The following is a 25,544-nucleotide window of genomic DNA, read 5'->3' on the forward strand; positions in this document are numbered from 1 at the left end:
TTAACAAAGATATCGAAAATGAAAAAGATTTTGAGAAATAAAAATTGTAGTATTTCTGAATGATAATGGAGCTTTGACATTTGAAAAGGGGGCTATGTATATCAAGTAGCTTTATTGCAAACCTGACAATAAAAAAGATAAAACGTATTGTGTGTGTCAAGTATTTTGTTCGTAGGTTTCATTTATCGTGCACACCTGAATAAGCTAACATAAAATGATGATGGAAAGGTATGCGACATGCGCTTCATACAAATAATGTTGTCGTATAGTTTATTGCACAAGTTAATTAGTCATACATGTTATATTCAAAAAGAATGACCAAAAAAAAAAAGATCTTACAAGTGCATATGTTTATTTCATAATGTGAACTGTAAAACATGACATTGATTTATATATATTATACTACAAAATACACGCAGGCTGGGCTGGATGGTAATAATATGTCAAAATGAGAGTTCTGCATGTAACTCTAAAACGCGTGCATGTATAAAATTATAAGTTGTCATTATTGCAGGCTGTCATTATAAAATACTGGTCTCAACGCCCATTCAGATAGTTCGAATTTGGTATTTGTATATTAAAAGTATGAAACATCTGTGAGTTCTTTCTCCGTTATACGACAATATCATTTTGTAATTTCGTACGCAAACAAGTCAAATCGGCCACAAGTCAGACCGGACCAAGTCGAACCGGCCCCAAAATTAGTCAAATCGGTCTCAAAATAAGTCACAGAACTATCGTGGCTGATTTGGTACGCTTTTGTACGCTGTCGTCTTGTCGTCCTGTCTCTAGCGCGGCACGCCAAACAGCGTGATGTCACATTGTCGCTCGGTTCAAATTGAAGGATTGGCTTATAAGCCATGCGATAGGGCGACATCGCGACGACAACGCGCCATTTGGCGTGCCGCGCTTGAGACAGGACGACAGTGCGACAACGCGCCGTTCGGTGCGGCGCTTTGTCGTGTTGTCACTAGCGCCAACTAGACGAACAAAAACGAACCAAATCAGCCGCCATACAGAACAGATACGGTATTTCAGTATAACGTACGCTCAGAAACTAAACACGTAAACAAATAGTAATTTTACTAATTTAATGCTGGGAGTTGTTGGCAAGTTTTATTCCTCCAATATATCAAGTAAATCTGCCTTAAATAAGTGAATTCATTGATAAAAAAACAGACTTCATAAACGAAGCAATATTCCTGGCAATCAGCGTACAACAAGCGCATGAAAGTGTAAAGAATTTGTACAAAATTGCGTTTGTTCCATTTAATATCTGGACATTTTATCATTTGTTATTTCTTATTTAAGTACATGGATATGGAGCAAAATTTGGGTATTATTTCATTTGACTACTTGTTGTTTTCATTTGCCTAAGTTTAAATAATATTCCTACAAATTTGATTCATCTGTGAGTAAATCAAAGTTCTTTATTTAAATATTTATTTATTCTTTCTTACTATGTTATAGTAAGTTGTAATATTCTAAAGCCAATGCCAGTACTTCATCTTAATTCGTTTAATTAAATATTAAATACAAATTAATTACTTTTTATGCCCCCACAAAATGGGAGCATATAGCGTTGCACTTGTCCGTCCGTCCGTACGTCTGTCCGTCCGTCCGTACGACCCAAAATCTTGTGAACGCAACTCCTCCTAAACTGGATGGCAGATTTTGCTTAAACTTACAGAGATGATCAACCTTAATGTCTAGATGGTAGTAAAGGAAGGAATTTTTGCTGCGACCAAATTTAACAGAATTATGGCCCTTTGTTGATTTTTTTTCACCATATACCATATAGAAATTTTGTGAACGCAACTCCTCTTAAACCGGATGGCAGATTTTGCTTAAACTTCTAGGGATGATCAATCTTAATGTGTAGATGGTAGTAAAGGAAGGTATTTTTGCTGCAACCAAATTTAACAGAATTATGGCCCTTTGTTGATTTTTTCACTATATACCACATAGAAATTTTGTGAACGCAACTCCTCTTAAACCGGATGGCAGATTTTGCTTAAACTTTTAGGGATGATCAACCTTAATGTGTAGATGGTAGTAAAGGAAGGAATTTTTGCTGCAACCAAATTTAAGTGAATTATGGCCCTTTGTTGATTTGTTCACTATATACCATATAGAAATTTTGTGAACGCAACTCCTCTTAAACCGGATGGCAGAATTTGCTTAAACTTCCAGGGATGAACAACCTTAATGTGTAGATGGTAGTAAAGGAAGGAATTTTTGCTGCCACCAAATTTAACAGAATTATGGCCCTTTGTTGATTTTTTCACTATATACCTTATATAAGTTGTCAGTGGGGGCATCCGTGTCCTTTGGACACAGTTCTAGTTTTTTTAAACTTGTGCTATTTCTACTTATTTAAAAGAAAGTGTGTTTTCTCAAACTTGTTTTTATGCCCCCGGGCATATAGTAATTGAACCGTCCGTCCGTCCGTCTGTCCGTCTGTCCGTACGAGGCTAACCTAGAACGGCAAGTTGGATTTTTCTTAAGTTCTACATGTACCAATGGCTTCTAAGTTTACACCTTTACTAATCAATACAAAGTACATGATCTGGGCAAGTTACATAACTATGGCTTCCGTATTTACCAAATTATTGCCCTTTTCAGCACTTAGATAATCTAAAACGGCAAGTTGGAAATATCTAAAGTTCTATCTATACTAATGGCTTTATAATTTCCACACTTACTTATCAATACAAAGTGCATGATATTGCCAAGTATATAACTGTGTCATCCATATTTCCCTGTTATTTCCCTTTTTCACTTTGAAAATAGGGCCTTGTCTGGTTAACCTATTTCGGCAAGTTGGATTTATCTTAAATTTCTCTTAATTGCTTAATTCTTTTTTTTGGAGTAAGCGGTGTAGGAGCACTGTAACACCGCAAAACGTCCGTACATAAAAACGTACGTATATTGGCGTTTTGCGGCGCATATCGTCCACATTTTTCTGACGTACATTTTGCGGCAAAAAGGCATGGTCCTGCCGCATAACGTCCATATTTTAAAGTTTATATAATTTTCGTTAATTTTGACCAGTTATTATCAGGTGTTATTGAGTGTTAATATAGTTCACCTGAGTATGCGCCTGTCTGTCTGTCCGTCCAAATTTAGCTTGTTACCACTCTAGCATCCACATACCCTAAGCAATATGTCAAGAGTTATCTGTCCATGAATTACAATATCTGTTATATTTCACATTGTTACCACTCCAACGCTTTCATTTCTTCTTTAATCTTGACAATTTTCAACAGAATATCTATTACCATAAAATCTCAACAAAGTTAAAATATAGGCTAAATCTAACAAAAAACAACAACATTAACGCACAAATTATCACCTTGTTAGTGCTTTCGTTTCTTCTCCATTCTTAAAGTATTTTATACAGAATATGTATAACAATAAGGTCTCGATAAAGTTCATTTATGAGCTAAAACAACTGAATATGTCAAGAGTAATTTGCCTTTGAATAATAAAAATAAAGACATATTTTAAAGTCAAATTATTGAATTGTGATAAAACTGCCATTTCTTTCTTATCAATGATCAGATGTCATTCATACATTTATGACAGAACGGACATCTTGAATAGTTCAACTATAATATTGACCTTGAAATGACCTTGACCTCAAGGTCACTATTGAATTTTGCTTAAATTACCATATCTTTGTCATTTACAGATATTTGGATATTGATGACCATTTCATACGTAGAATTGAGTACTGGTATCAGTTACCCAGATTCTGACCAAGTAAATGAAACGTACTTGCTTTTTATTTGTAATATTCAATGCTATCTACCCTTGTCATGTGGAGCCTTTATAGGCCGGTGGGCGATATAAGGCCACCATGACCTTTTTGCTTTGTTCAATTATAAAGTTACATTGTTCAATTATAAAATTACATTATGGCATTCAAACAAAACGCTGGCATTACGATATTTTAAAATATGCTTTATTTTTTATCAATAGAACACATTGAACTTCTTTTTCATCATTTCCTATGCGGAAGAATGTTTGTTATAATATACTCTGTTACATATTATCTATGTAACTTATAGGCAAAATGTTTTGTTCTTTAGGCGATAAAATAATACGGTTTTAGTAAAGGGACGGATTTTCCGGCTTACCTACAGATTAAATCATTTTTTCAAAGTTATATTTTATGACAATTTCAAACTTGCATTTACTAGATTTGTAGTTCAAAATATTTGAGCTGCGTCACGCAGAAATAAGCACTATCGTTATTTTTTTTCCACATATTGATGATGTTGAAAAATTACAATATCATCTTTGAGAAAATATTTTAAAAAGTACAGGGTTAGTTACTGACCCGATACGGGGATACACGGTTCTGTAGGAAACCATAACGGGACTCAACCCACAGAAACGTATATTACGATATCTTACCCTTTAACGAGTCTATCTCGCCGAAAACCTTCCTCATCGTAATTTAGTATAACCAGGGAGACCATACCACGTGATAGTATGTTTATACAGCAAGTAACAAGAAATATCTTTAAAAAAGATAAACGGCGTTGATGGAAAAGATTTTCATGTATAAGAAAGAAAGAAATATAGAGCGGCAAAGCGGACGCAGTTTAGTAATTATATTTTACTTGTTATATCTGTTGCCAAACCATCACTGCCTTCTTAGCATGGCCTAAGGATTAAGCAACCGAGTCGTGGAAACCCCATAACTTCATTCAAGTGTCTGTCCAAAAATGTTGAAGCTGTTGCAACAATTTCGTCTGGTGATAATACGTCGCTCAAAGAAGCACTGTCTTACATTAAGTCGTAATCTACATTTATTCAATTTCAATGCAATACCTCTAGTAGAATTATAATTCAAGATGAATAAATGTTCTTGAAGTATTCGTGAATATATTTTACTACAGAAATTGTGGACGATATGCGGCGCAAATACACACTCTCGCCGCAAAACGTACCAAGTACGATATGCACCGCAAAACGTCCACATGTGTACGATATGCGACGCAAATCGTTCACACGCGAACGTTTTGCGGTACGGACGTTTTGCGGTGTTACAGAGCACATTTGTCTCGGAGCACATTTGTCTCACGAGATGTGACTGATGTGCTCGTAAACATTCATATTTCCTCGCATGAATAGTTCGACGCTCCGAGTGAGTGTCAAACCTAGAGCGGTTAGGCGCAAGTAGTTTTTTTAAATCACCCGGCCACGGAGACCCCTAAATGATCTAAGGACCATCCCACACGTATTTTGTTTTCATCAGAAACATTTAAAAAATATCGCCATTTTCAGAGAAGTGATGCTTTCAGATCTACCATTGAAAAGCACTTACAACGTGCATGAGTTCCTAAAAGAATCCGGTTAATCCATAATTATGGAATATCGGACCTCGCAGAATCGGGCGAGACGCAACATTCCGACGAGACCAGAAGCGAGGCACGATACTGTATCACGAGAACTCGCAATGTCTAAGTATCCCGTATCACGAGATTTCACGGCTCGCTTCATGTTTTGCAAGAATGCCGCTTTTCTTGTCTCTAGCGCATCGCTTCGTGCATGTGCTTCTCAAATGCCTGACTATGACAAAGGAACCAGCGCGGGAGCCATCTTGGCTTGTCGCCTAATAGTTATTGACACTTTTTTCACACTGCATGGCCATAGACGTCAACACGTCAACCTTTTCTGTTGAAATTTCATCATGGAAAGGTTTTTGACATTTGGGTTGAAAAAATGCGAGCAAAGGTTGTATTTGATTAAGTGAATTTCTGTCTTAGTTATGGTAGTTCTTCTTTCACGTCACAGCACTGTAATTCTTAAGTGATTTTACAGTAACAAATCTGACGCTAGAAATTTTTCTTTCATCATTTTATATCAGTTTTATCATAACTCTTTAAAATGAGATAAGGATTTGTTTTATATAGAATATAAAGGGAATACTATTTAGTGCTATATTGCCTTTTTCGCGTCGACGTACGAGATGCGAAGCGAGACGCGAGATTCAGGCGAGATGCGAAACGAGTCGCGATATTGTATCGTTCAAATATCGCCCGATTACGGTGATCCGTGACATTTTTGTCTCCCTGAAACCAATATGCACGATGGTACAATGGTGATTTCAAGCGCGAAGGTACGATGGTGAAAATACGACGGCATGATGATGAAACAATGATGGCACGATGCTTAAATCACAATGATGCAATGACACGATGTTGAAAATAATATCGCGTTTTCAACATAATGCCATTGCAGTTTCATCATCGTACCATCGCATTTTCACCATCGTACTTTCACGTTTTCATCATCGTGCCACGCTGTTTCACCATCGTACAATCGTTGTTTCAAGTTTGTATCATCGTGTTTTCACCATCGTACCATCGCGTTTTCATCATCATGCCATTGTGTCATCTCGTTTTTACCATTGTACCATCGTGAACAGGATTCCGTATGTTTCAGTGTTTGCCTTCAGGTTTAGCCAATCAAATTTCTTGAATTATAGATATTATAATTGATAGTTCCACTGTAGGTTTTAGGGTTAAGATTTAATAAAAAAAGACATTTGCAAACCTATTGTTGATTACATTTGACATAAGGTAAAACGGCGAACCTTGAAAAAATCTGCATGAGACACATGTGCTTTCTTGTCCCTTAAAAATCATGAGACAAATGTGCTTTCTGGTCCCTTAAAAAACTTGATCGGAGCACATTTGTCACACAAATGAGTTTTTTGGGGTACCCATTTGTCTCACGTGGGACAAATGCGACCGCATCGGTCTTACGTAAGACAAATGTGCTCCGAGACAAATGTGCTCCTACAAAGCGGTCTCTAGGGTCAAGGTCAAGGTTGCTGGTTTAAAAAATAAATATAAACATTTTTGCTCATACAACCTTTATTTTTTAGTTGATGTCTTAGTTTAATACAAACATGCCAAGGGAGGTCCTCCTTCTTTGGGTGTAGTAAGGGGTCATTTGGGTCAAGATCAATGTTACCAATGTCAAGGTCACTAATGTTAAAAATAGATTTTTACATTTTTACAGGTGTATTGACCGTATTCTATAGACAGATATTATTTATAATTGATAGAAACATAAACTTTGATGGAGTTAGTGGTCAGTTAAAAAAGTTTTCTTGAATGAAGATTGAGATACTGCTTAAGTCTAAGAAGTAAATAAAGCTGTGAATTGCATTTTATTTTATAGTTGACTGGACCTGTGTTTTTCCATTTAAGATTGTTGTCTACATACATTCCAAGTAGTTTTTCAGTGTTTGTATATTCTATTTCTTGGTTATTAAGATACAAAGTAGGGGGTTGCATATTATCTGGGTTTTTTTTGTGCTTTTTATTGATAAATGCATAGCTTTAGATTTCTGAGCATTCAGAAACTATGAAACTATGAAACTATGAAAAATGCTTCAATACTGATGAAACTTGGCACAAATGTTGACTGGACCATAGCCTCTGTAACATCATGCTCAATCGTTAATTTTCTCTTACCATGGCAACGGGAAACGTCTCAAACTTGCGAAAAATCACTATTTGACAAAAGCATAGTATAGTTTAATATATATATATAACACTATATTACGTTGATAATTAAAATAAAATTTGTTTTATTAGGTTTTACGTCGCACCGATATAGGTCATATAGCGACGTTCAACTTTACTGGTAGAGGACAACCTCAGGTGCCCTTCCATAAGCTAGCTTGATAGCTTCCTAACATGGAACAATCCAAAGTTCTTATCGGGGAATCGAACCTAAAGCAGTGAGGGGCAAGTGGTTTGAAGTCAATGACCTGCACCACTCGGCCGTGGACGACCCTTGAAAAAACATGTTAGGGACATGTGTAATGAATGGATCTCCATTCAAATTTAAAAACAATGATTACTTTAAATTTTGATTATTTAAAACAAATTTGCATTCGGGCTTGTATTGACCTCCCTATACCGTGATCTGGTTTCTCATTTTCTTTATAAACATTGTAACAGTAATGTTTTTGTAATTTGCATAATACGTATCTCTTCATTTATGGAGGAAATAAAAAAATCTTATCTTATCTTACCTTTATAAAAAATAAAGAAGGAAATTTGCATCTTTACGCAAATTGAAATAAGAAAAAAACACACACAAAAAAAACACATTTTGTTCGTAAGCGATGCATGATGTATTATTTATAAAGACAATTTTACTTTAAATTTGCTGATGCAAAAAGACTAGTTTATATTAATATTTTATTTTTTGCATATAAATCTGTTGTCAGAGTTGCTACTTTATTCAGAGATGTAGATCTATGTGTCTGCTTAATTCAGGTATTGGTATTTCACGTTTATTAAATGCTTAACATATTTCTTGTTATTTTTTCTTTTTCAATTTATGATGTTATGATAATGAACCAGCCACTAACATTTAGACAGTTTTATTATTCAGAACAAATGAGCCGCGTCACGACAAAACCAACACAATGGGTTTGCGACCAGCATGAATCCAGACCAGCCTGCGCATCCGCGCAGTCTAATCAGGATCCATGCTGTTCGCTATCACTTTTCTACTTGTTATAATTATGGTTTATAAGCGAACAGCATGGAACCTGATCAGACTGCGCGGATCGTAAACCCATTATGTTGGTTTTGTCGTGGCACGGCTCAAATGTTATTGTTATTTGTGTGTTTTGTACATTGTGTTTCAATAGGTACAATTTAACAAACACTATGTTTTGTAATTGGCTGTTTTTATAGGCGGGTTAAGAAAATAAGACAACACAGATATATTTATCTTATATTCTTCGTGCTCATCATTAATATAATGGAACTTATACATGTATTGTCGACTTTCTTTATAAACTAAATGATAGCATGGATATTTCACCTAATTTCTTGTGATTATCATTACCTAAATGATGACACGGATATCTGGCCTTTATTTCTCGTAATAATCATATATTAAATGATTACATTGATATCTGACCTTTATTTCTCATGAATATCATAAATTAAATGATAACACAGATATTTGACCTTTATTTCTCGTGATTATCATAAACTAAATGATAACACAGATATTTGACTTATGTTCCTCGTGATCATCATGTTCGGACCCGGCTAGTCTCGATGTTTCTCTGTTCATATAAATTCTAATATCTTCATCAAGTAGTGGGTCTTCTACTAGGTATATGCGTACTAACTCTGTATCATCACAAACTAGAACACGTTTAGTATTACCAATCATATTCCAGTGGTCACTACATAATGTATGAACATGTGAAAGGCCTTCTTCTGCTGGAATGACCGACTTTATTATTTGTCCTGAAGTATTTGCAAAGTCTACAGTTTTGCGATTACTACGGGCCAGCAGTAGATTGTCTCCAAATAGTGTTATCCCTCTACAGTCTGATATGCGCTTTTCCCAGACAACTGACCCTTCCATTGTTATACATTTCAAACATTGATGGATTTTGTCAGACACAAAAAATACTTGCTTTGATTTTGAGAATGTAAGAAACGTTGGACATAACATTGAGATAGTCCCTGGACTAACAATTATCTTTTCTACATGTCGCAGGCCAGAATATTGTAGAATTTGTACTGGTCGAGTACATATACACTTACTGCAAACCTATTGGTATTACTTTCATCATCTATGTAACATAAACCGTAACATTCTGCTTCAAACAGTATTGTTTTATCAAGTTCTATTTCTCGATCATATATGCTTAGCATCATCAAACATAGATCTAGTGGACACGTGACCACGATAAAATAGTTATTGAACGCGAGAACATCATGACAACGGGCTTTGAAGGCAGTAACGAACCGGAAGTGGTCATCAAATAGTTTCACTTTTTCGTTTGACTTGTCGGCAAGTACTAAGAAACCGTTTGGCAGAAACGTTGAACCAGTTATCTCTGCATGTACCACGTCAACAGCACTACTTTGTTTCTTTCTTTCTCTTTCCGATGTGATGTGTTTATCCCAAATTTTCGAGTTAAATACTGTTTCTAAACCTGCTCGAAGTAGTGCATCTGTTTTTAGTGTAATCAGATCCTCTATAAGCCATACTCTATGTTCCTTGGAGCGTCGCAGTAACCAGTGCTGATTTCCACACTCTGTACAAAAATATTCTTGACAAGCTTTGCAATATTTTGTTGCTACAACGCCTTTCCATTTTGACAAACAGAAAGCGCACTTTTCTTTCTTATCTCCCTGCTCTAATATCCGGATTTTTTCAAGTCGTTTGTCTAACTGATGGTCTGTGGGAATTGTGTCTGCCCATTCTAACAGTGGTAATGTCGGATCTTTAACTTTCACCATGGAACGACATCTAGGGCATGGAAATCCCGTGTCTGTTGCGTTGCTCAGGCAAAACTGTTGGAGACATGACCTGCAGAAAGTGTGGTTGCAGGTGAGGTTTTTTGGTGTATTCAAGTACTGCGCACATAAGAAACAAGATAAAGATGGTTCATCGGAGGTCGTCACTGAAATAAAAGATATCATATAATTACATGTCAACATGGGCTCTAAACACTCGTTAGCAATACTAAACAAACATACCGACGCAAAAAAAAAGAAGCAAAATATGCATGTCATCTTTGGAAAAAAAGCTTAACCAAACAGGAACGTATGTTGTAACTCCATTAGCTGTGAAAAACAATATCTGTCGCTATGTTAAATCCGTTAAACAAAATATGTGTTGATATGTTATATCCACCAGTCATCATTCAAAACATATGTTAATATGTCAGGTCCGTCAGCACTGAAACACAACTTGTGTTATTATGTCAAATACGTGAGCACCGTAACAAAACATACGTTGGTGTGTTATTATATTCGTCTGTACTGAAACAAAATGTGTGTTAATATGTCATATCTGTTAGCAATGTACCAAAAGATTATTGGTAAATTATGTCTATCAGTTGTGAAGCATAACATAACTGTGTTGGTATATTATGTCTGTCAGTTCTAAAGCATAACATGTGTTGGTATATTATGTCTGTCAGATATAAAGCATAACATGTGTTCGTATATTATGTCTGTCAGTTCTAAAGCATAACATGTGTTGGTATATTATGTCTGTCAGGTTTAAAGCATAACATGTGTTGGTATATTATGTCTGTCAGGTTTAAAGCATAACATGTGTTGGTATATTATGTCTGTCAGGTTTAAAGCATAACATGTGTTGGTATATTATGTCTGTCAGGTTTAAAGCATAACATGTGTTGGTATATTATGTCTGTCAGGTCTAAAGCATAACATGTGTTGGTATATTATGTCTGTCAGGTTTAAAGCATAACATGTGTTGGTATATTATGTCTGTCAGGTTTAAAGCATAACATGTGTTGGTATATTATGTCTGTCAGGTCTAAAGCATAACATGTGTTGGTATATTATGTCTGTCAGGTTTAAAGCATAACATGTGTTGGTATATTATGTCTGTAAGGTTTAAAGCATAACATGTGTTGGTATATTATTGTATATCAGGTCTAAAGCATAACATGTGTTGGTATGTTATTTCCGTCACGTCTAAAGCATGACATGTGTTAGTATATTATGTCTGTCAGGTTTAAAGCATAACATGTGTTGGTATATTATGTCTGTCAGGTTTAAAGCATAACATGTGTTGGTATATTATGTCTGTCAGGTTTAAAGCATAACATGTGTTGGTATATTATGTCTGTCAGGTCTAAAACATAACTTGTGTTGGTATATTATGTCTGTCAGGTCTAAAGCATAACATGTGTTGGTATATTATGTCCGTCAGGTTTAATGCATAACATGTGTTGGTATATTATGTGTGTGTCAGGTCTAAAGCATAACATGTGTTGGTATATTATGTCTGTCAGGTTTAAAGCATAACATGTGTTGGTATATTATGTCTGTCAGGTCTAAAGCATAACATGTGTTGGTATATTATGTCTGTCAGGTCTAAAGCATAACATGTGTTGGTATATTATGTCTGTCAGGTTTAAAGCATAACATGTGTTGGTATATTATGTCTGTCAGGTTTAAAGCATAACATGTGTTGGTATATTATGTCTGTCAGGTTTAAAGCATAACATGTGTTGGTATAATTATGTCTGTCAGGTTGGTAAAAGTTTAAAGCATACATGTGTTGGGTATAATATGTCTGTCAGGTTTAAAGCATAACATGTGTTGGTATATTATGTCTGTCAGGTTTAAAGCATAACATGTGTTGGTATATTATGTCTGTCAGGTTTAAAGCATAACATGTGTTGGTATATTATGTCTGTGTCAGGTTTAAGCATAACATGTGTTGGTAAATATTATGTCTGTCAGGTCTAAAGCATAACATGTGTTGGTATATTATGTCTGTCAGGTCTAAAGCATAACATGTGTTGGTATATTATGTCTGTCAGGTTTAAAGCATAACATGTGTTGGTATATTATGTCTGTCAGGTCTAAAGCATAACATGTGTTGGTATATTATGTCCTGTCAGGTTAAAGCATAACATGTGTTGGTATATTATGTCTGTCAGGTTTAAAGCATAACATGTGTTGGTATATTATGTCTGTCAGGTCTATAAGCATAACATGTGTTGGTATATTATGTGTTGTATTATGGTCAGGCTAAAGCATAACATGTGTTGGTATATTATGTCTGTCAGGTTCTAAAGCATAACATGTGTTGGTATATTATGTCTGTCAGGTCTAAAGCATAACATGTGTTGGTATATTATGTCTGTCAGGTCTAAAGCATAACATGTGTTGGTATATTATGTCTGTCAGGTCTAAAGCATAACATGTGTTGGTATATTATGTCTGTCAGGTCTAAAGCATAACATGTGTTGGTATATTATGTCTGTCAGGTCTTAAAGCATAACATGTGTTGGTATATTATGTCTGTCAGGTCTAAAGCATAACATGTGTTGGTATATATTATGTCTGTCAGGTCTAAAGCATAACATGTGTTGGTATATTATGTCTGTCAGGTCTAAAGCATAACATGTGTTGGTATATTATGTCCGTCAGGTCTAAAGCATAACATGTGTTGGTATATTATGTCTGTCAGATCTAAAGCATAACATGTGTTGGTATATTATGTCCGTCAGGTCTAAAGCATAACATGTGTTGGTTTATTATGTCTGTCAGGTCTTAAGCATAACATGTGTTGGTATATTATGTCTGTCAGGTCTAAAGCATAACATGTGTTGGTATATTATGTCTGTCAGGCTTAAAGCATAACATGTGTTGGTATATTATGTCTGTCAGGTCTAAAGCATAACATGTGTTGGTATATTATGTCTGTCAGGCCTATAGCAATAACATGTGTTGGTATTTATTATGTCTGTCAGGTTTAAAGCATAACATGTGTTGGTATATTATGTCTGTCAGGCCTAAAGCATAACATGTGTTGGTATATTATGTCTGTCAGGTCTAAAGCATAACATGTGTTGGTATATTATGTATGTCAGGTTTAAAGCATAACATGTGTTGGTATATTATGTCTGTCAGGTCCTAAAGCATAACATGTGTTGGTATATTATGTCTGTCAGGTTTAAAGCATAACATGTGTTGGTATATTATGTCTGTCAGGCCTAAAGCATAACATGTGTTGGTATATTATGTCTGTCAGGTCTAAAGCATAACATGTGTTGGTATATTATGTATGTCAGGTTTAAAGCATAACATATGTTGGTATATTATGTCTGTCAGGTTTAAAGCATAACATATGTTGGTATATGATGTCTGTCAGGTCTAAAACATAACTTGTGTTGGTATATTATGTCTGTCAGGTTTAAAGCATAACATGTGTTGGTATATAATGTCTGTCAGGTTTAAAGCATAACATGTGTTGGTATATTATGTCTGTCAGGTTTAAAGCATAACATGTGTTCGTATATTATGTCTGTCGGGTTTAAAGCATAACATGTGTTCGTATATATGTCTGTCAGGTTTAAAGCATAACATATGTTGGTATATCATGTCCATCAGGTTTAAAGCATAACATGTGTTGGTATATTATGTCTGTCAGGTTTAAAGCATAACATGTGTTGGTATATTATGTCTGTCAGGTTTAAAGCATAACATGTGTTGGTATATTATGTCCGTCACGTCTAAAGCATAACATGTGTTGGTATATTATGTCTGTCAGGTCTTAAGCATAACATGTGTTGGTATATTATGTCTGTCAGGTTTAAAGCATAACATGTGTTGGTATATTATGTCTGTCAGGTTTAAAGCATAACATGTGTTGGTATATTATGTCTGTCAGGTTTAAAGCATAACATGTGTTGGTATATTATGTCCGTCAGGTTAAAGCATAACATATGTTGGTATATCTTGTCCGTCAGGTTTAAAGCATAACATGTGTTGGTATATTATTTCCGTCACGTCTAAAGCATGACATGTGTTGGTATATTATGTGTGTCATGTATATTCTGTTACGTTATGCCGACCATAAATAACATAAAACAGCGGTCAAAACTGAATTCTATCTGAATAAAAATGAAAATGTATTTACAATTTATTCATGATCATTTAGATTTAAAAATCTTAATCATACAGTTATCAATGCAAATATAATCTGAATAAACCATTAATAAACATTCATTTAGATACCAATCACAAAACTTAATATGATTTGATTATTCGATTTATAATGATGCATGAGAAAAAAAATGGCTTTCTTTGTTTTAAATCATAAGTTGTATCACCATTGTAACATATTATATATCATTAGTTATATCACCATAGTAACATATCATAAAACATTAGTTATATCACCATTGTAACATATCATAAAACATTAGTTATATCACCATTGTAACATATTATATATCATTAGTTATATCACCATAGTAACATATCATAAAACATTAGTTATATCACCATTGTAACATATATTATATCATTAGTTATATCACCATTGTAACATATCATAACTCATAAGTTATTTAACCATTGTAACATATTATATATCATAAGTTATATCACCATTGTAACATATCATAAAGCATAAGTTATATCACCATTGTCACATATTATATATCATTAGTTAAATCACCATCGTAACTTATTATATATCATTAGTTATATCACCAGTGTAACATATTATATCATTAGTTATATCACCATTGTAACATATTATATATCATTAGTTATATCACCATTGTAACATATCATAACTCATAAGTTATTTAACCATTGTAACATATTATATATCATAAGTTATATCACCATTGTAACATATCATAAATCATAAGTTATATCACCATTGTCACATATTATATATCATTAGTTAAATCACCATCGTAACTTATTATATATCATTAGTTAAATCACCATTGTAACATATTATATATCATTAGTTATATCACCATTGTAACATATTATACATCATTAGTTATATCACCATCGTAAAATTTTACCTGTGACTGCACTTTTCCCTATTAAGGGCTTCCCCCCTTGAATGAATTCTTGCTTCCCACTTGTCAATTTCCGTACATGAATCATTTTGTTTGTGTCCTACACTTTACTTTATCTGATTATAATTATAAAATCTAAGTTATATCATGTGTTCTATAAATCAAGAAAGACTTATTTAATGTATATTTTGTATACTCAACTAACAAATTAATCATTGTATTTCGTATTATTTACATTGGCAAGCAATCAATGTTACATTGTCTATTTGTTATATAAATGAAATATAACACGTTACGAGTATAAACGATTATTTGTAATACTTGAAGTTGTATCATGTCGTATATCAATATTTCTTTATAGCACGGAACACTTAAACTATACTGTAGTTTAAATCTTATCATTAGTATTCATAATGTATTCTTATTGAATTGTTTGCTTATCGTGAAAAATAAAATATAAATGTTTACTTAACTTGTAAAATTATGCAAGCGGCACGCCTCTGAATGACTTACACGTGGCGGGGGGGGGGGGGTTAACAAATACAAACCGATTTTGAAAACGCACGCTTTACATAAGACCTCTTTCACAACGAAGACGCTTATAGTTTTTACATACACATATTATTTTAAAGATATACTGTGGTCATCCTTGAGTAAAATATATTCATCACAAAAATTTACAAAATTAACTAAAATCTGTGAAGTTTTAGACACTAATACAATTTAGATTGATTAAGTAATATAAAAAAAAGTAATCGCATAAATACGGTGTTCTTAACATGAAAAATAAAACTTTTAGGTAATCCTGTACTTACTAACAATATATATACACACGTACAAATGTTGCTGAGAATCTCAGTGCCAACATGCGCTTATGACGGATACCTTACCAAATAATTCCTGCTCACATTTCATTAACTATTTAGGTTACTAATAGACCTTATTCCGAATGTTCTGTAGATCAACTATACTTATAACGTATGCATTCTCCATGAGAGGGGGCAGGTATTAAATAAAAAATGTGTCTGTGGGCGCGGAGCAATAAACCACAATCTGGTTTCCTGCAGCTTCCGGTAAGTTCGGCACGGGGCAGGCGGTGTATATTTATTGTAATCTATAGTAAGCGTTAAATGTGCACTTTAGTTTACAATGAATCATTCTGACCTTCCATGTATCAATTTTACTTCGTTCATCTTATCTATTTATTTTACTTTTGCTTAGCGATATTTGTCCAGGCTGTTTAAACATAGTCGGGGTCAACTGTAGAAGATACATGTTTATGTAAATAGTGAGTGAAAGGGAATATATTAGTGAGTATGGTTTAATTGGCTTATATTTTTTAATGTTTCAGTACTTTACCAGGCTTAATACAATGGTTTTTACTTTTTGTGTAATTTAGAAAAGACTTAAATTAATTTTGTCGACATGCTCGCTTTTTAACCCTTATCCTTGTTTGACATAGACAACTCATGTAAGACTTAAGTATAAGTTAATGTTTATTTGTTAGCATTTACAATCAATTGATCAAAAGCGACACCTATACTTAAATCTTATATAGGAAAATTTTATAAAAAGAGTCTACCTCCGAAATACTTAAGCACGTCTTCAAGATTTATCGGTGTACTAATACATGTAATATTTCAAAATGTCTCTTCAAAAAGACTGTACATTAGATATTTGAAAGGTATCGTAATACCGATTTGAAACTTGCATATTGTGACATGTTTACTTCAAATTAGACAGTCCGCTTCCCTGATATCGGGATGTACCTTCGTTAGATGTACATATATATATTTTAAGTCAACCTTTAGTCTCTTGTAAATCTTATAGATTGGCAATGTGCATTTATATTGTATTTTATATGTATTTTAACTGTGTACATTGATGAGACTGTAATAAACTAATAAATAAATAAATAGATATATAACTAACTGATCTTTATTTGCACCATGGTGGTAGGAGTAAATATTAGGATCGACGCTCTATACGGTTGAAAATTTTGATATTTTTCCCATTTCGACAACATATAGTTCGCATTCAAATGGATGCATGTTCCGCTAGAATGATATTGTACTTGCATTTTGATGAAAAGATAACTGATTTAAGATTATATTTCAGCAGTTGGCTGAAAAGATATATTTATAGATTTTATTACATTGAAATTTCAATTTGTCATACATCAGAGCGTGATACCTCGTCTGCTTTCTTGTAAGGGAGCTAATGCCTTATACACAATTAATATAAAAAAAATTGAGTTACTTCCCATGCCGGAAGGCATCGTATCAAAATATGCACTGCTTAAATAATTTGTTAAAATAATTAAGGGTGAAATGTATCAAATATGCGATAATGTTCACATTTCGAAAAAAAAAAGAAATATTATGCTACCGTGTCACTAATGTCTTTAAAAATTTTACGTTTTTTTTCAATGATACATGATTAAGAAGTCTATGCTATTGTGCTTATCGAGCTTGGCATTGTCGTAGGATTACGTCACATTGTCGTGATGTCACTTTACAATGTCATGATGTCACATCACATTGTAGTGATGTCACTTTACAGTGTCATGATTAAAGTCACGTGTCAAATATCTCATTTTAAACTTTAGTGATGTCATATCACAATGATGTGATGTCAACTCACGCTGTCTTTATGTCACTTTACACTATCATAGTGTTATTTTCATATGAATGTCACTGCACATTGTCTGACAAGATAAACACTTCACGTTGTCGTAATGTCACTTCATAATGCCATATTGTCACGTCACGTTGTCGTAATGGCATTTCATAATGCCATAATGTCACGACAAGTTGTCGAAATGTCACTTCATAATGTCACGTCACGTTGTCGTAATGGCATTTCATAATGCTATAATGTCACGGAACGTTGTCATTATGTCACTTCATAATGCCATAATGTCCATCACGTTGTCGTTATGTCACTTCATAATGCCATAAGGTCACGTCACATTGTCGTTATGTCACTTCATAATGCCATTATGTCACGTCACTTTGTCGTACTGTCGCTTCACAATGTCACGTCGCGTTGTGGTAATGTCACTTCATAATGTCACGTCACATTGTCGTAATGTCATCTCATAATGCCATAAAGTCACGTCACGTTGTCGAAATGTCGCTTCATAATGCCATATGGTCACGTCACGTTGTCGAAATGTCGCTTCATAATGCCATAATGTCACGTCAATTTGTCGTAATGTCACGTCATAATGCCATAGTGTCACGTCACTTTGTCGTTATGTCACGCCATAATGCCATAATGTCACGTCAATTTGTCGTAATGTCACGTCATAATGCCATAATGTCACGTCAATTTGTCGTAATGTCACGTCATAATGCCATAGTGTCACGTCACTTTGTCGGTATATCACTTCATAATGCCATAATGTCACGTCACTTTGTCGTACTGTCGCTTGATAATGCCATAATGTCACGTCACGTTGTCGTAATGTCACTTCATATTGCCACAATGTCACGTCACGTTGTCGTAATGTCACATCATAATGCCATAATGTCACGTCACGTTGTCGTAATGTCACTTCATATTGCCACAATGTCACGTCACGTTGTCGTAATGTCACATCATAATGCCATAATGTCACGTCACGTTGTCGTAATGTCACTTCATATTGCCACAATGTCACGTCACGTTGTCGTAATGTCACTTCATAATGTCATTATGTCACGTCTAACTGTCATTATATCATAGTACCTAGGTCACGAAGCAAACAGTATAAAGTTTGTTTTCTGTGTTTTTTTTATTTTTCAGAAAATGTCTGAACAGCAGGATACTAAATGGAAAGCGGAGTTTAAGAAAGATGTCGTGTATTTACACGTGATTCCCAGATCACGTGCACGTGCTGTGGTTAATATATCTCCATACGCCATTAAACTTGAGTTATGGCTGAGAATAAACAATATACCATTTGAGGTAAGCATTACATGCCTTACAACATGTTATCTAGATATGATATATGCGGGATCACAGTTAATATTTAGTGCGTGGCATTAGTTAATAAATGCGTGATCACAATTGAATGAAGTTCAGACCTATGATGGTGGTGTAGTGATGGTGGTAGTGGTAGTGGTAATTACAATGTTCACATAAAGTATTGCATGATCAAACTAAACTGATACTGCCGGGTCGCACTGAGAGGTCAAAGTCATAAAGTGATGGGCCTCAAAGTAAATAACATTTGAAATATATATTTATTTTACAGTTCCTGTGCAGGCTTGCGGAAAACCTAAATTCGAACCTCAATCAACTAGAGGCGAATGTATCTTTAAAGGTCGTTTCTAAAAAATGAAATTAAGAATAATTTCTTTTAAAAAAAGCGTGTCTTTGAAAACCACTTATTTCGAATGCACTACAAATTACGCATGATGTTCCATTAGAGTAGAAAATAAATTCTCACAAACATGTGAGTGTCTGAAATTATTTTTTGTCCAATATAATTACAGTATTCAAAATGAATCATAACACATGTACTTTGGTAAAGTCTAGTAAATCGTCAGTTTTAGTAAAAATAGTTTCAAACACTTACTTGGTTACTGTTTATAATTATTAGTGTTTAAAATTATTTTGTGTCCAATACGATTGCAGTATTTCAAATGAACCGTAACACATTTACTTTTGTAAATCGGCAAACTGTTAATCAGTCTAGTAAATTTACTGTTTATAAAAATAATTTAAAACACTAAGCTGGTTAAAATCTAGTACGTATTTACAAATTTAAATTGGTCGCGCGGCTTTTGTTGATAGTTTACACTTTTATTTGTTCCTTGTCATGAAGAGTTTTTATATTCAGGTGAGCGAATTCAAGGCCATCATTGCCCTCTTGTTTAAGGACTACTTTGCCAAAGTTTAAGATAAACTATTTTAAGAATGTCATGGATCCTTTTAAATGGATCCAAAAACACTGTACTGCCACACAATGGATTCTGTTATTAATAAAAAATCAAAAAGATAATCTAAGAGTAAGTCTTAAACAAACACTAAAAACTATAACCATGTTTTTATTTCTCGTTAACATACAACGCATGTTACGAATTTCAAAGACTCGTAAAAATATTTATGTTTCCATTCCAGACGATTGATTGTCAAGCATTTTCCAAAAAAGGTCAAAGTCCTTTTATAATGTTTAATAAGGAAGAAATACCTGACAGTAATTTTATCATCGAGTTCCTCAGTGAATATTTCAGCGTAAATCCATTTCCAGGTTTAAACGCCACAGAGAAAGCAGTCGCACGTGCATTCATAAAAATGGTCGAGGAAAATACGTCATGGTGAGGAGAAAAACATGTTCTATACAAATTTTAGTAAAACATGTTCTATATAATTCTTAATGAAACATGTTCAATATAAATCATAGTAAAACATGTTCAATATAAATCGTAGTAAAACATGTTCAATATAAATCATAGTAAAACATTTTCTATTTAAGGTAGCTCGCTACTTTCCGACCGAAATATGACAACATCTCAGATCTTGATGATTTTTGGTATGCAAACATATAGATATGTGAGCTTTACTTCTGCAGTATTATTTTATAAATAAACAGCGTTACTATGACGTCAAAGCGCCCTCTATCGGTGGCGGCGAAATTGTGTCTTTTTATCAATAAACCGGTCTGTTCTTATCAATTTTCATCCGATTTCATTCATTTTAATTTTATAATGTTCAGTAAATGTATGTCTTTGTAATGATGTCTTTCTTTAACATTTACATAATAGTCTGCGATTTTACGTCATTTTTCTCTTCGTTCTGACGTCCATATTTGATGCAAACATCGCGCGATATCGCAATAAAGATTGTGGTATAAAAAAAAATCAACACGGTGAATTTTGCTATAATTTTCCGAGCGTGTAGTGAGATAATGAAGGAAAATATTTATGCAATAAAAATATAGGGTCAACGCGTAAGATATTTTGCTATTACTGTTTTAAAATAAAATAAAGGGTGAGTGAAACGTAATGACTTTGGTGGTGTTAATAGATGTTTGTGTTCAAAGAATAATACCAAATAACCATTTTCTTACGTCAAACATTACCATAGTAAGTATAAACAACACAGGGACTTGATGAAATGTATATTTTTTAAATTGTTGATTATTTTCTCATTGAAAGCATGCGATAGATGAGCACATTTACAATGTTTAATCCGACAATCCCTTTTTAAATACTTTCCTAATTTGCAGGACACAGTCTCATACATCTTTTAATTCTAATTTTAAAATGTGATGTTGTTAAAGTGTTATATTATTATATGAATTAACTAGTTTCAGCTAAAAAAATAGATTCACATATTGCTGTATGAATGAATTAAGAATTTTAGGTCGCTTAGCTTATACCCGTAGAATATTTATTTAACGTTACATTCAGCCTTTAAACACTTTCATAAAATCACATAAAGGCAGACGAGCCTCGGTGTCAAAACACATCGTAAAAATACAATTAAAATAGATATGCATACAAATGTGCCGAAATAAGTGATAAATAAAATTCAGAAATAGTATTCAAATATGTTAAAGGGACTCCACTGAGGTTTTTTGCCATGATGGAACTGAAAATATTTTTCCAGATAAATGTACCATTTGATGTAGGTTTAGACCATTAATCTTTGTGCAAAATTTCAGAGCATTCGCGCACTTCGTTTTTCCAGAATAATTAATCAAAATGAAAAGCGTTTAAACGCTTTTCACCCAAATCGGGCAAACAAAAGCATAAAAATACGATTTTCAATTTATTTCAAAGTATATTTCTTAACTATCTTCGCATATATTTCCGTTTAAAGTGCCCCAGCTCATTTATGTAAGAAATTCAAATGTTATGTGTTTGGCTTTTCAACCGAAGTGGAGTCCCTTTAAGAATATTTAAAAACAAACTGTACAAGAAACAAAAACCTTTATTTTATTTTTATTTTTGCTTACCATTTTAAGTCTGTGCAATACATAGATTATATAATTATAATCTATTTAAAATGTCATGATAATTAGAAAATGAGCACTTATGTGACAAACTATAAACTATTTTGGAAGCAAAATCATACTGAATAAAAAAAATATATAAGCATATTCGCAACTGCAGACTCAAATGTGAAACACCCAATATAACCATTACTCAACTCGGATTCATTACAATTTCTTTATAAATCTTTGAAAACATGCCCCACCCCTCAGAAATTTGCCTTACATAAATTTCCTCCCTTTTTTCTGTCAAGGTGGACATTTGTTTGTTTATTATCTTCAATCTACTGCACATTAATAGAAATAAAACAGTAATGACACATTGGAAAGAAACGGAACAAACTGCAAAAAATATCAAAAAGCAATTTTCCAACCTTTAATTTTCTAAATATTCTTAAAGGGTGGTGGTTGGGGTGGGGAATATCCGCCCTTTCAAAATATATGAGGGGTTGTCAGAGGCAACAAATGTTCTAACATCACTAGGTAAGTGTCTTTATTATAATCTGTATTACTATATTTATTCATTATTCATTATATGTAATTTTATGGTGCTCTAAACTAATTATACCATCGTATTGTACTAGTAAATATGTAATTTTCTTATTTCTGACTGTTTTACAGGCCAATTTTCATCTATCGTTATGTAGAGAACATAGACGAATACTCGGAATACTTCTCACCAGATCAGCCAGTCGAAGTTAGAAAACAAATTCTAGGAAAACTACAAGAATGGGTAGGTGCATGCAATAAAGCATACAATAAAAATAATTTATAATGTATGATGTAGAATAAGTAACGCAACATTAAAAACGCATACTGTAAAATAATACTGTATGACGAAGAATAAGTGATGTATTAATATGATGTAGAATTTGAAATGTTTGATTTATGGTCTAAAATAAATGATATATGATCTAACATTAATCATGGATTGTGTAAAATAAATTATGTTTGATGTAGAATGAATTGTGCATATTGTAGAATTAACTATGTGTGATGTAGCATCAATCATGCATGAAGTAGAATATCGGCATTTTTTTATTCTTTAAATGATATTTCTTTTGTACCGCCTTCTTGTCGATACATGGTGAAGACGTTTTCCAACGTCCCTAGCAGCATAGGTTCTGGTGCCAATTTTCGTCGTTTCTCATTTTGTGAATTTAACTACCTTTTTCAAAGAAAAAAATACACACATACACAGATAAGAAATATGTAGTGATATTATTATTTTTGATTGAACAATAATTGGACAATTTTAGAATGAACAACTTGTTAAAATATAAGGTTTATAGCGTTTAATATGTGAACAAGTTTATATATGAATTATTTTGCATTAAATATATTGTGTGATATCATTATGTATCGTTTAGGTAGGTAAACGTGCACATGGTCACGGTATAGGGCGTCATTCTAGTGAAGAGGTTCAGAAAGTAGGCTGTGACGACATTCAGGCCATTTCGGATTTCCTCGGACAGAAAAAATTTATGATGGGTGATAACCCAACAGTGGTAACACTATCTCCTATAACGTCTTTCTAAAATAAACATAAATATTCTTTTATATACAAATGTATGTACATTGAAATATTGGTGTATTTATATATGTACATTATAGCACTGATTTATATGTGTACATTGTAGCACTGACTTATTTATATATGTACATTATAGCACTGATTTATATGTGTACATTGTAGCACTGACTTATTTATATATGTACATTATAGCACTGATTTATATGTGTACATTGTAGCACTGACTTATTTATATATGTACATTATAGCACTGATTTATATGTGTACATTGTAGCACTAACTTATTTATATATGTACATTATAGCACTCATTTATATGTGCACATTGAAGCATTGGTGTATTTATATATGTACATTATAGCACTCATTTATATGTGTACATTGTAGCACTAACTTATTTCTATATGTACATTATAGCACTCATTTATATGTGTACATTGTAGCACTGGCTTATTTATATATTTACATTATAGCGCTCATTTATATGTGAACATTGTAGCACTGACTTATTTCTATATGTACATTATAGCACTCATTTATATGTGTACATTGTAGCACTGACTTATTTATATATGTACATTATAGCACTCATTTATATGTGTACATTGTAGCACTGGCTTATTTATATATGTACATTATAGCACTGATTTATATGTGAACATTGTAGCACTGACTTATTTATATATGTACATTATAGCACTCATTTATATGTGTACATTGTAGCACTGGCTTATTTATATATGTACATTATAGCACTCATTTATATGTGTACATTGTAGCACTGGCTTATTCATATATGTACTTTTTAGCACTCATTTATATGTGTACATTGTAGCACTGGCTTATTTATATATGTACATTATAGCACTCATTTATATTTGTACATTCTAGCACTGGCTTATTCATATATGTACATTATAGCACTCATTTATATGTGTACATTCTAGCACTGGCTTATTTATATATGTACATTATAGCACTCATTTATATGTGTACATTCTAGCACTGGCTTATTCATATATGTTCATTACAGCACTCATTTATATGTGTACATTCTAGCACTGGCTTATTCATATATGTACATTTTAGCACTCATTATATATGTACATTGTAGCACTGACTTATTTCTATATATACATTATAGCTCTCATTTATATATGTACATTGTACTGGCTTATTTATATATGCATATTGTAGCATTTTTGAACTACATAATCATATGTTATACGTATACTGTATTTGCCTAAAAAATCTAATTCAAGAATAAACTGTATAAGAGAACTGACGGGAACGTATATTGTCCAGGCATGCGTAGCGAGGAGAATAGCTGAAGTTTCTTATGACATATTTATATAATTTCAGGTGGACTGTTCTGTGTTTGGTGTTCTATCACAAGTTGTTTATGTTCCTATGGGATATCCTATGAGGAAATATATCATGGAAAAATGTCCAAATATTTTACAGTTATTTGACAGATTGAAGAATACTTATTGGACGAATTGGGACGAAGAGTGTAAAATGTAAAACAGAGCAAGGTTTAACCTAGAATAAATTGTGATCAAAAGATATACGTGTTTGTTTTATAACAATTTATTTCTTTGTTTCAATATTATATAAATATATATTTTAATGTCGTTCAAATAG

The 25,544-nt window shown here is 33.2% G+C and overlaps 2 protein-coding genes across 3 annotated transcripts in view; one reads left to right on the forward strand and one right to left on the reverse strand.

The window, feature by feature from the left end:
- The window catches only part of LOC132731675 (failed axon connections-like), a 26,341-nt gene extending 875 nt beyond the window's left edge, over window positions 1–25,466 (forward strand). Inside the window, exons 1-6 of one of the 2 annotated variants that reach the window (XM_060717890.1) lie at window positions 16,542–16,692; window positions 19,172–19,333; window positions 20,492–20,688; window positions 22,989–23,100; window positions 23,738–23,875; window positions 25,263–25,466. In XM_060717890.1, the coding sequence (XP_060573873.1) occupies window positions 19,175–19,333; window positions 20,492–20,688; window positions 22,989–23,100; window positions 23,738–23,875; window positions 25,263–25,424 (768 nt within the window). In that variant the 5' untranslated portion in view covers window positions 16,542–16,692; window positions 19,172–19,174 and the 3' untranslated portion in view covers window positions 25,425–25,466. Of the gene's footprint in view, window positions 1–16,541; window positions 16,693–19,171; window positions 19,334–20,491; window positions 20,689–22,988; window positions 23,101–23,737; window positions 23,876–25,262 lie in introns of those variants that run through there. The other variant, XM_060717891.1, reaches the window with a different exon arrangement.
- On the reverse strand, window positions 9,008–15,623 carry LOC132731676 (uncharacterized). Its single transcript, XM_060717892.1, has 2 exons — window positions 15,386–15,623; window positions 9,008–10,474 (listed from the first exon to the last, which is right to left on the reverse strand). Exons 1-2 carry the CDS (start codon window positions 15,468–15,470, stop codon window positions 9,549–9,551), a joined length of 1,011 nt encoding a protein of 336 aa, XP_060573875.1. The 5' UTR covers window positions 15,471–15,623; the 3' UTR covers window positions 9,008–9,548.
- Window positions 25,467–25,544: the final 78 nt, after the last annotated feature.

Source organism: Ruditapes philippinarum, unplaced genomic scaffold (assembly GCF_026571515.1).
Source record: "Ruditapes philippinarum isolate M1 unplaced genomic scaffold, ASM2657151v2 ctg4660_1_1_1_1, whole genome shotgun sequence".
Classification (NCBI taxonomy): domain Eukaryota; kingdom Metazoa; phylum Mollusca; class Bivalvia; order Venerida; family Veneridae; genus Ruditapes; species Ruditapes philippinarum.

Bases quoted from the DNA above. Each gene is read 5' to 3' on its own strand.
- LOC132731676 (XM_060717892.1), bottom strand. From the start codon at position 15,470: ATGATTCATGTACGGAAATTGACAAGTGGGAAGCAAGAATTCATTCAA. The intron at 10,475-15,385 runs GTAAAATTTTAC...CTTTTATTTCAG, and splicing joins AGGGAAAAGTGCAGTCACAG to TGACGACCTCCGATGAACCA.